The sequence below is a fragment of the Eucyclogobius newberryi genome, unplaced genomic scaffold (assembly GCF_026437365.1).
Source record: "Eucyclogobius newberryi isolate DKJ021-1_F unplaced genomic scaffold, fEucNew1.0.hap1 SCAF_8, whole genome shotgun sequence".
Taxonomy (NCBI): domain Eukaryota; kingdom Metazoa; phylum Chordata; class Actinopteri; order Gobiiformes; family Gobiidae; genus Eucyclogobius; species Eucyclogobius newberryi.
In genome coordinates, this window is record NW_027316500.1 from 24,671,918 (window position 1) to 24,684,032 (window position 12,115).

General features: G+C 41.7%; 1 protein-coding gene across 1 annotated transcript in view; it reads left to right on the forward strand.

Moving 5' to 3' along the window:
- The window catches only part of lrmda (leucine rich melanocyte differentiation associated), a 248,587-nt gene that overhangs the window by 146,887 nt on the left and 89,585 nt on the right, over nucleotides 1-12,115 (forward strand). The window contains exon 5 of the mRNA XM_072437196.1: nucleotides 584-710. Within this exon, the coding sequence (XP_072293297.1) occupies nucleotides 584-710 (127 nt within the window). The remainder of the gene's footprint in view (nucleotides 1-583; nucleotides 711-12,115) is intronic.

Consider the following 12,115-nt stretch of genomic DNA (forward strand, 5'->3'; position numbering starts at 1 on the left):
TTTCTAACTCACTTTACAGTTTAATGAATAAGTTAATACTCAACACAATAGACCAATTTTCAACTGTAAATAATAGTACTTTCTATGTTCCCTGGTCATTCTGATAAAGCTCAAGATTGTGACGACCCTGTGTGGTGTAAATAAAATGGGGTCAGAGGGGGGTCTTCTCTCCGTGTCTGGGTTGGTTTACTCTGTTTCCTCTCATTTGATTTAAACATTCACTAAGTTCACCTGACATTCTAGAATACGTCAGTTTTCTATGTGAAATCTGGATTATCTGTTCTGAAAAATGTGATGACATGATGTTTGTAGTGCTGTAATACTGCTCATCATTTATTCATGTTTTATATTGACAACTGTGCTTAAGTCTGAAATAAAGTTTATATGATTGAGTAGATATTCTTTGTATATATAGATATATTTTGAAATGGGATAGGTCCTCACAAAATCTTCCAATCCTGAAACATCTGGATAGACGGATATTTCCAAATAAAATAATTTGCTTCTGTTTGTTTTTTTAACCTTCATATTAAAAGTAAGACGACCAAGATTTTATATTAAGTGTTTCTGTTGCTTTTTGCAGATACTTTGTTCTCCACAAGTTGCCCCAGCTCAAGTTCCTGGACACGAGAAAAGTCACAAAGCTGGAGGCGCTGGAGGCTGGGGCGAGGGGCGAGTTCATGAAGGTGGTCAAGCCCAAGCGTGAAGTTGTAAGTGAAGCTCTTATTGTCTTACATCCCTCTGTAGTCCTTCATTTGTCGCTTCCCTCGTCCGCTCTCGCCTTTCATCCTTTCTCCACTGAGCGCCCCTGACAGTGGCTCTACCTTTGCAGGGGCCCTCTTCTTTGAACATGGGCCCTGGTTCCTATTGCTTTAAGTGCTGCTGTCCATGTGAGTGAGCTGATTGTGAATGCATGAGGCCAGATCAAAGGCGACGGGCCGCTGTCCTCCCGCGTCTCCGTTGCCCGCGGTGACGTGGTTAGCCATTGGAGTGACAGCTCACGTACATTCCTCTCACAATCGCTTAATTATCCACAGCCCATGCACTTAGCCCCGGTTCTACTGAGGGGCAGCACGGACAAATTAGGAATCACAAAGGTTCACATGTATTAGTGCCAGTGTTTGGATCTTTAGTGTGATAAGAGACGAGCCTAAACTGCTCATTACTGCAAATGTCAGGGGTCATACTGCCAGGCACGTCCAGGAAGTTAACACAGTGTTTTTATGCAGTTAGACCTGACAAAAGTGGGTAGAAAACTGTTACTTTTAAATAATATTGGTACATATGTTTTCGTTTTTTTTTAAGAAGGGACAAGGTACTATATATGTAAATGTTCAATCCTCTTCTTAGTGCTCTTATAAAGCTTAAGTCATTATTTAGTGGAAAGAATTTGAACAAAGTAACTGTACTATAAACAGAACAATTTATTCTAAATATTACTATATTCATTACAAAACAATCTGACCATTTCATCTTGTGCTATGTTTAATCACTTAATTAGTTATGTGCGCTACACTATTTAGGGTTTAAAACTCATAAAGTTGATATGTGTATGAAGACTTCATTTAGCTTCTCTTATTCAGTATTCAATCAATTGTCTTTACGCCCCAACTAGACAAAATGAGTTTTAAAACATCATTTCCTGTATCTTGTATCCTGTATCTTCATGAGCAGTTCTACTTCTGAGCCTTCACCCTCCAAACCTTTGCCCTGCTTTGCTACTTTCATACGATGCTATATTTACAGTTCATCTCCGTCACTCCGAGGCCTACAGCGTTTAAACTGTACGATTTCATTTATATAATCCATCTGAGGTCGCATTCAGTCACAAATCAGAAGCATGTGTGGAGCGGGGTTGAAAGTAAACAACATATTTATTGTTTAAACAATCAGTTACGATAGTGTAGTCTTTTAATGTCACTTTATGCTCTGCTTTGTTCTCCATTCGTCACGCAAAAGGCAAGCGCGAAAGGTAAACACTAAAATAATTTAACCTCGGCGTGGCATGTTTGACTTTATATGAAAAGGAGCCGAGGAACTAGCGCTTGCTTTTTTCCCTGCAAGGGTAAAAGGACTTTATAAGATTTTATTTACATAGCTTGTCAGTGGGAGAGAAATGTTTGGCTTTGTCACCGCAGCCGCAGATGAAAGCCCAGATAATCATTGATTGGAGCTGACATGACGCGCAGAGTTTCGTGTCGGATTGTCTTTGAACGTGCCGCGCGTGATTATTTATTCCGTATGCGCAAGTAAAAGGTTGTGGCTTTGATGAAATGGCTGGCGTGGCACATCTTCAGCGCTCTCTTATTAGGGAGTTAAGTGTGAAGCCAGAGTATTCCGGTGTCGCTGCTCTGTTTGTTGGGAGTCAGAAGTAACATGTCAATTACACTATATCTGTATCTGCTGAGTTTGGAAGGTGACCAATAATGCACTCTGCTAATAGGGTGTGTTCATGACATTGAATCTGTGGTGAAATGACTGTGCTAATGTACGTGTAACAAAAACTGACACAAAGTTCAACGTTTTCTCTCTCAGCCAATTTATTTCCCGAGTTATTTATCATTTATGTTGATATTTAAACACAAAAGACTGAAGGCCACAAGATTAAAATGGCAAACGAGCGGACTCATTCCTTAACAAAACATTCTGTATTAGGGGACGGTGATATTGACAAAAATGAACATTATTACTATTATTTGGAGTTAATCCAACAGAAATGTACTAAAACAATTTATTTGTGAATAGGGATGTCATGATTATTTGGTTAATCGATAATCGTAATTATTCTGGTCACAATATAATCGTGCGAACCAAAAAATAATAATAATAAATTGTGAACATTTTAGAAGCAAATTTAAGTATTTTTATTGTCCAAAGAATAGACTTAGCTTGCTGTTTTTGTCATATTTAACTTTATTTTGTCTTTCAGAAAGTTCAGTTTCATAAAGTCGTTCATCAACTGGAGGAAAAGTAACATGTTAGACCACGGGAATGAAAGAAAATTAAAGCTTTAACTATCTTTTGGGCACATTCTCAGTAATTGTGAATAATCTTTAAATTGTGATGTTTTTTCTCACAATTACAATAACTCTCAAATTTAATATCGTGACATCCCTTTCCCAACATGGGAAATGTCTCTTAAATTAATCACAAAAATTCACATTACCATTTACAACATCATTTTTCATTTTACTCAGCTCTTTCTTTTTAGCATTTCTTATGATTAACACTATAAATTGTTGCACATCTTCAAAACAGCAATTTCGATTCATAGCCCACTTCTTTTCTGAAGTTATGTAGATTTTTGTCATTTCTTTTCGACAACTACAAATCGCCCAGGGACAGTAAATTGTCCCCACAACCTATTCATGAATGTCCACTAGGAAATACAAAACAAGTTGGCCTAATTAGATATTTGTGTTTGCTGCTCACGAGGTGTTGTTCATAACAGTAGCTCCTCTTACCACAATCTCATTTGCCCCGTAACAAAGAACAGTAATTAGCGTTCTGGCTGTCACTAGCGCTCACATTTAAGTCTCAATTAGCCCCAGTATCGTAATAGAGAAACGCAGTGTAATAGTTTATTCATGACAGTATTTGACTTGTTTGACAGTTGTTTTTCCACTGTGTTCCTTTTCCCTCTGAAATCCGAAATGACAAATCTCCCCTACTGTTTACTGTAGATAAATTGGAACCATAGCAACAGCGGCAAGTGCGCTCAACAAAACGGTGATCCATGCCCGCTCATGACGCCATCAATCCGGGGAAATAGCCTCGTTTCTGTCAGACGCATGATGTACATATTGGAACAGTTAATGCGAGGGGAGAAGAGAGACGCGGCTGAACTTTGGAGACCTCTTTGGAGACCGCTCGAGAGTCAGATCTGAGTGGGTTGTGACCACAGTTTAAACTCCTTTTCAATCATGCCATTACGCCCTGGCACTGGGAGCTCCACGTGGTTCTGATAAAGCACTGCTGCTCCCCACACAGTATGAACGCCTTCACTTTTCATACGTTCACAGTAAGTCTAGTGGTGCGTCCTGAGAAAAGCACTCACACAGAACTGGCTTCAGTGGAAAACACAAAGTCACTTATCTTTATATAGAGTTTACAGTATAATATTGACAGACTCAACACAGATGCAAAACATATTTGGACTTTTATTGTGCATCAAATATGTTTATGAAAAGATTGTTTACCCCTAGGTTACTGTGGAGTCTTTCTTAGTACCGGTACTTCATTTGACTTTTAAAAGTAAAATGTAGAGAAATAGGCTCAAACTATCTGAGATTGATTGATTTTTTAACTACTTTAAACTTTAACTACAATTGAATCTATCGCTACAATTTAAATAATCACTCACTGCACTGTTTACTTGTCAAGGCAAGTTAATTTGTAGAACTCAATTCGTACAAGATAATTCAAAGTGTTTCACACAACAGGAAAAAAATGCATTAAAATCACAAAGACATGACTGAAATCACAAAACAGTTTCAGATATAAAAGAGAAGAGTGCAAAGAAAATAAGTCATATACACAGCTAAACATTTTTCAAGTTTTTAGCTTAGATTTGAACATTGTCAGAGTAGAACCCTGTCTCACATCTTCAGGAAGACTTCCAGATTTTAGCTGCATAAAACTGAAAAGCAGATTCCCCATGTTTAGTCCTGACACTGGCACCAGCAGGAGGCCGGTCCATGTTTAGTCCTGACTCTGGGCACCAGCAGGAGGCTGGTCCATGTTTAGTCCTGACACTGGCACCAGCAGGAGGCCGGTCCATGTTTAGTCCTGACTCTGGCACCAGCAGGAGGCCGGTCCATGTTTAGTCCTGACTCTGGCACCAGCAGGAGGCCGGTCCATGTTTAGTCCTGACTCTGGCACCAGCAGGAGGCCGGTCCATGTTTAGTCCTGACTCTGGCACCAGCAGGAGGCCAGTCCATGTTTAGTCCTGACTCTGGCACCAGCAGGAGGCCGGTCCATGTTTAGTCCTGACACTGGCACCAGCAGGAGGCCGGTCCATGTTTAGTCCTGACTCTGGCACCAGCAGGAGGCCGGTCCATGTTTAGTCCTGACACTGGCACCAGCAGGAGGCCGGTCCATGTTTAGTCCTGACTCTGGCACCAGCAGGAGGCCGGCCCCTGAGGTCCTCAGAGTCCGAGATGGTTCATGTGGCACTAACATGCCCAAGATGTACTTTGGTGCTAGGCCATGGAGAGACTTGTACACAAGCAGAGCTGCTTTAAAGTCTCTTCTCTGAGCCACAGGGAGCCAGTGCAGAGACCTGAGAACAGGACTAATGTGATCATACTTCCTGGTTCTAGTCAGGACCCGAGCAGCAGCGTTCTGGATGAACTGCAGCTGTTTTACAGCTCGTTTGGAGAAGCCAGTGAGCGGCCGTTACAGGAGTCTAATCTACTGGAGACAAACGCATGGATAAGTCTCTCCAAATCTGGTTTAGACACTATACTTTTGATTTTGGCAATGTTTTTAGATGGTAAAAAGCTGCTGATGTTATTGATTTGACGTGGCTGTTAAAGTTCAAGTCTGAGTCCATTATTACCCCCAGATTTTTAACTTGGTTTGAAGGTTTTGGAGCGAGATTCTAGAGGTGACCGCTAACACTTTCTCTTTGTTTCTCTGGGCCAAATATGATGATTTCAGTCTTTTCTGAGTTCAGCTGCATCCACACACTGATCTGTTGGATGCAGTGACAGAGTGAATCCACTGGTCCAGATTCACCTGCCGATAGTGAAACATAGATCTGCGTGTCGTCTGCATAATTGTGATAGGACACATTTTTGCTGCACATCAACTGACCTAATGACAGTATGTAGAGGTTGAACAGAAGGTGTCCCAGGACTGACCCTTGGGGCACTCGACAGGTCAGGGGCATGTGGTCTGAGACACAGTTAAAAATTTCAACAAAGTACTTCCTGTCTTCCAGATAGGACTTTAACCAGTTTAGGGCAGTGCCAGTGATGCCCACCCAGTCCTCTAGTCTCTGTAAGAGGATCCCATGATCGACAGTGTCAAAAGCAGAACTCAGATCTGACAGAATCAAGACTGAGGGTTTGCCATGTCAGTGTTCAGGCGGATGTCATTTGTCACCTTGACAAGAGCAGTCTCAGTGCTGTGATGAGGTCTAAAACCTGACTGAAAAACATCAAATGAGTTGTTTATTAAGAGGAAATCTGTGAGCTGTTGGTAAACAACCTTTTCAAGGACTTTGTTCCAAAATGCCAGATTAGAGATGGGCCTGTAATTACTCAGTACTGAGACATCAAGACTGCTCTTCTTTAGGAGAGGCTTTATGACCGCAGTTTTCAAAGACATTGGGAATGTTCCAGATTGAAGCGACATGTTAACTATTTGAGTGAGTGGTGCTAACAAACTGTTCAGCACAGACTTTAGAAATTTGGTGGGTAACACATGGAGGCAGCATGTAGATGAACTCAGACTGGTGATGATCTACAGGACAGTTTTGTCAGTTACAGGGGCAAAGTGAGTCAGCTCTAAGTGTCTAGATGGTTTTAGGGTTATTTTTTGCATTGTGGGATTGATAGCATTTTTAATGCCCTGATGTCATTAAAGAATAATGCAAACTCATTACACTTGGATGTGGAAATTAGTTCTAACGGCAGCTGAGCTGGAGGGTTTGTTAATCTGATTACTTCCTTCCCTAGTTCTTCGTAAAATGAGGTTGTACATGTAAAACTTCTCTCTGTAAATCTCTTTTTGAACCTGGAGCTTTGACTTGCGCCATTTCCGTTTGTCTTCGGCCCCGCGGCACTCCCTTTTCTGTGCCCTGACCGAATCATCATTTTCCACGGCGCCTTCTGCTTATTTTTAACCATTTTAGCCTTCATAGGGGCGATGGTGTCCAGAACATTCAAAACACTAGATGTAACAGAGTTCAAAAAATCATCTACATTAGAACATGAGACATTTTCAAAGTTTATCATTTCCATAAACAGTGCACCTGTGCCATCATTTATGTGTCTCCTCTGAACCAGCCGGTGGTTTGGGAGAAACAGACCAGTCAAAGTAGATGCAGAAATGATCAGACAGAGCAGCATCGACCACATTGACATTTGAAATATTAACCCCTTTGTAGTTAGAAGATCCACTTGTTTTTATCATTGTTCATTGTTTTATGTTGCATCAAATCACCAAAGCAAGTTCCTATGTTTGTGAATTTTGTTCATTGACAAAATGGCAATAAACCTTTTCTGATTCTGAATCTGATTTTTGAAATCATCCAAATAATAACAACCATGTCCTTGTGTTTTCCAAATGTGTAGTGATAATGATGCAGTTTGTTTGCCTGGAATGTTCCACACTATGTTATTAAATCTTCTTTCATTTATTCATTTGCAGATGTTTTCATTGCAGATCTTACTTTGATCATGGATTTGACCTTTAACCTGATGGCCCCCGTCGAAAATACATAGTGTGTGATTTCTTTTCTATGTTTTATCCATTGGTGGCCCGGACTCTGCAAGTTGCTGACAATAAGCTCTTTTCGAGTTGTCCAAGTCCCGCTGTTGTCTGGATGTGTAAGCAAGTCATTTTGTGTGTTTAGTTTGTGTTTTATTGCATTTCTGAGAAGAGGAGACACATAATGACAGCGGAACAGCAGCCAAGGCACAAAGAAAAGGAAAAAAAAACGCGAATATAAATACCTGAAGTAAACAAGAAACAACTCATCCACTGCCACTGAAGTGTTTCCCTCCCCACCACAACACTAAGCAGAGCCTGCCTGCAAAAGCCTTGAGCTGTATTTTGGGAAATTGGGCGTGTTGGAATGCTATAATGTGATAATTCTCTTTGAGGACTAAGAGGTCATGGAACCAAATGGCGCTAAACCACATAAAGCCATTTGGACTGCACCGGGCCGCTTTTGGAAAATACATGTGGTGCCTTTTTTTGGCGCGTTGTCGAACTCCTCTAGGCCCATATTATGCTGTCGAAGCCTCGGTTTTAACTGGCCTTGTCTATCAAAACACCAGTACACCGCTTTCTGTTTGCACATCCTTAACTTTGCTTAAAAAAATATGTTTCCTAAAGAATAACATTTACCTCTTTCGTTTCACACAGGATGAAGTGTCTCCACGGTTTAGCCTGTTAGCGACGTCAGCGGCTATAAATGTTCCTTGCGTGTCACTTAGATTTTGCTCCACTGATGTATCCGACTTGATTTTTTGAGCATGCACACCCGTTTTTTCTTTTTTTTTCTCTCCCCACTTCCCGGTGCGTATAATGTAAAGCAGACTGATGGCAGGATGGTTCCAGCCAGCTCCCGGTCCCATGAGCCTTTGCACACAGGGTAACGCTTCTTCAGGGAGATTGGCCGTGACAGAGCCAGGAAAGTCCTCAAGTGGATCTTTTCACTTCTGTTTCTCGCTGCACGGACACTAACCTGTTTGAGTCGGCAGCAGACAGCGGTTCATTTTGAGTTTGCGCCGAGGGGAGCCGTCCAAATCGAAAGAGAGACCGCAAGCTTTTAGAGCCATGATTGTGCATTATGTGAGGTTTTGGCTTTTTCTCTTTGGGATTTAATGGTACACTTGAACTTTTTTACTGTCAGGACTTGCTGCTTCGAATTATGTACTTTTTGTCTACTGCTTGGTAAATTTATATCGCGCTTTTATGCTTCCATTCGGCACTCAAAGCACTTTGCATCAATGCACCACTTGCACATTAAGACACATTCGTACACCGGTGTAGACAGACACTAGAGTGCCCTATAGGACTGTCTCCAATGTAAGTCCTTACGTAACTGTAGTAACTGTAGCTGTCAGCGAAATTTCTAAAATGCAGAAGTGGAAGCAATTTGAGCTCTGAGACAATCACAACATGTCTGGGGAAGGTGTGTAGGCTTTTAAAACACGGAGGAGCTTAAATGATTACAACGCAGGCTTTCGCCCTCTATAGAAGGAGACAGACGTGCACAACTGCAGGTTTGTTTTTCAAGTGACAATCTAAAGAAGTCAGGTTAGTATAGTATAGGTTCTGAAAAATAAACGTTAAACCTAACCTGTGTTCATGTTGTCTGCCTCTTTCTATAAACCAATAAAATGTCAGGGGAGGCCCAAATCCCCCTTAGGCTCGAGAGACAAATCTGATTGGCTGATGTGTCAGTCTAACAGGTCACTTTAATCTAAGTCTATTGACAGCAGCACATTCAGCCTCCAGCTATTCGCCTTCACCAAACTCAGGATACACTTATTGCGATTACTTCATGATACAAAATCATCGACTTACCTTCAAGCCTTGTTGTCTTGCCACCACTGTGTATTTCTGCAGCGCTCATGTGGATAAATCAAGTCCACTAGCTAGACTTGTTCCTCTATTTGTCGCTGCGATTTTTCCTTTTATAATCTCAAACGCTCAGTGTAAAGTATGTCGCCGCGTTCATCTCCTGTGCTTGAGAGTAATGAGCTCCCCGAAGCTCTCAAACATAACAAACAGCGTGCGATATACCGTGGCGCTTGTGCCTTCTGCGGGCCCGTCCAATCATTTTACTGAAATAATGCATCCGCAGAGAAAACTCCAAAAGAATGTGGGGAAGGTAAAGCAACTGCAAAGCCAAAGCATGTTTATCACCGCTTTCTGCCTTTTGTTACGTTCCGTTCCTTTCAAGGGTAAATTCATCATATTTTTTTTCCGTGACGCGTCTCTGAATGGAATAATCGGGGCGAGTGAGGACAGCCCCCGTGGAGTCAACTGTTGTCTGTTTTATATTTAATAACGTCAATGGCCCGTAAAGTTCTGCTTACTTTCAGCTTGTCCGTGCGTACGGCCCCGCTATCTGCTAATCGCATCACCACGTCTTTTAATAACAACATATTCGGGAGGTAGAGGCAGCTGTGTGTTATAGTTTGGACATGTTTAGTTAGCGGGCTAGCGTGGAGGGAAATATGTTTATTCTCCAGGTGTCTGTCAGTGTCTGGCAGGGAGAGAATCAGAGTCTGTGGCGCTGTGTTGTGAATGCTGAAGGATTGGCTCAGCAATTTGGACCAGAGAGGGACCGCATTCTGAAAGCCCACTGGCAGCTTGAGCTTGAGGTCGCGCTGGGGTCATGGGCTTTGAAAGAAACTTCAAAATGTCTGTGTTAAGAAATGGTCATAGAGGAGAAGTGTGTTTTACTGTTGTGGAAGATGTGGAAATCAAAAAGTTGCTTGAAACAAAAAGGAAACTTTCAAACTTAAAACTCAATTTTACTTACCAAAAGTTGCTAACTAGGTCAAAGTATCATGATTAATGTAGTTGTTGATTAAGACCACCAGAGGAACATTGTTTTTGTATTATCAGCAGTTTATAACCCTAAATGTATAGCACAAACTGTAATAGTGATTTACTGAATGATTTGTGTGTTTATTTTGCTTATTTTGCTTGATATATAGGAAATGGTACTGTCCGTTTACACTTTTACACAATATAGCCATGTCCGAAGTGTCCGGCGTGCTGTTGTCACACCACTTGAGTTGCTTTCGAAACATCCTGGCAGCTTTAGCCGGAGGTCACTGTAGGGTCACGAGCTGGAAACTAAGCAATTAAAGAAAGTGAAGGAGTGAGTCAGTGTGTCCACATAAATCACCAGGGCCTGTATATCATAAACACAGTCAAACTTTAAAGCCAAATTAATAGTTAGTAATAGAGGCCAGATTGATTTATGGGCCCTTTCAAAGGCCGGGGCCTGGTGGTGCATGACCCCGGTGTCGTGTCAGCCTCCCCTGCAAATATGATGGATGCTCTCTTCATCTTTGGCACAGCAGAACAAACATGTTTTGGTAAGGGCGTTTTATGGGCCTCTCAAGTGGCCGTGTTGCATTAACTGATTTTCTCGTGGATGTGTTGGCAGACAGTACAGAGGAGGAGTGCCTGTGTTCTCAGACATTTGTTGTCTTGACCTCTCCAGTGTTTAGCGGTGTCGTTGGAAGCCTGTCAGAAAACGGGCCAAGTCTGGTCAGCTGTAATGAGACGTCTTCCCTTCTCATTTTGATATAATTTTTCATCGTGCAGCGGCTTATACAACTTTTTTTCGACTTGGAATGGGTGAAATGGGAGTTATTTTATTAGCGTAATAACGTTGAGTATACGGGGTTGGCGTGTCACTGGGCTTTTGGTTTGTACATATATAGCTCCAGATTGAGTTTTATGTGACGTTTTTAATGGAGATTTTGCTGGTTTCAAAGTCCGATTTGGAAACCAGTGGGACGTGGCTCTCTTCCATCTTCCGGTATCAGGATATAATTACACGAACATATGAAAGAAATATTGCTGGTATAGCCCGTACTTGTGAGTCATTAAGCCATAAAAGTTGCACGGGTTTACTTTATGAAAACCCACAGTCCGCAAACATATCAGAGCCACTGAAGGCACGTCTCCAACGACTCTCCACTTATCAAATGATGCTTTTAGCGATTACTCACGGAGAGAGACCCGGTGCCTGGCCCTATCAGCCCAATCACAGCTAATCCCCCTGCTGGTCTCCGCGGTGACGGGGAGATGCTGCTAGTCTAATGAGAGACAGCTGGCTTACTGCTTTTTATCCCTCTTTGTTTGTCTGAAAAAAATCCATCTTCATGCTCTTTCTCACTCCGCCTCTCTCTATCTCCCTCGCTCTACCCCACAGGGCGTTACAGGAAGCGTGCCAAAAAGTTGAAATCGCTCAAAGAGATCAGTGGCTTCTTGTGCTGTCTGTTGTAGTTGATGTTGACAGAGCACATTAATCACAATTTCATCACTCACATTTATAGGGCGCTTTGAAGAGGATTGTCATGCGGGGCCTCGTGAGCCGTGAGGGAGGCAGCCGCGCTTTAATACAGATTTTTATTAGATAACACGAGGCATGTTGTTGTTTGGAATAGACTGCACAAACTTCGGAAAGACAACAACATCTGATTTGAATAGTTCCACTTGCTTTTTGGATTGATTTATATCTCTCATAGTGTGTAAATGCATCAAAACCACACATTATAGACAGTTAAACTTCCGTTGAAAATAATGAAAGTTTTAATATGTTTTGTATCTGTAACGGTTGATATTTGCTTGGTTTGCTTGGTTTGCTCCATCTAGTTTTGCATTCTACATATGTTTTACTCTTTGCTTT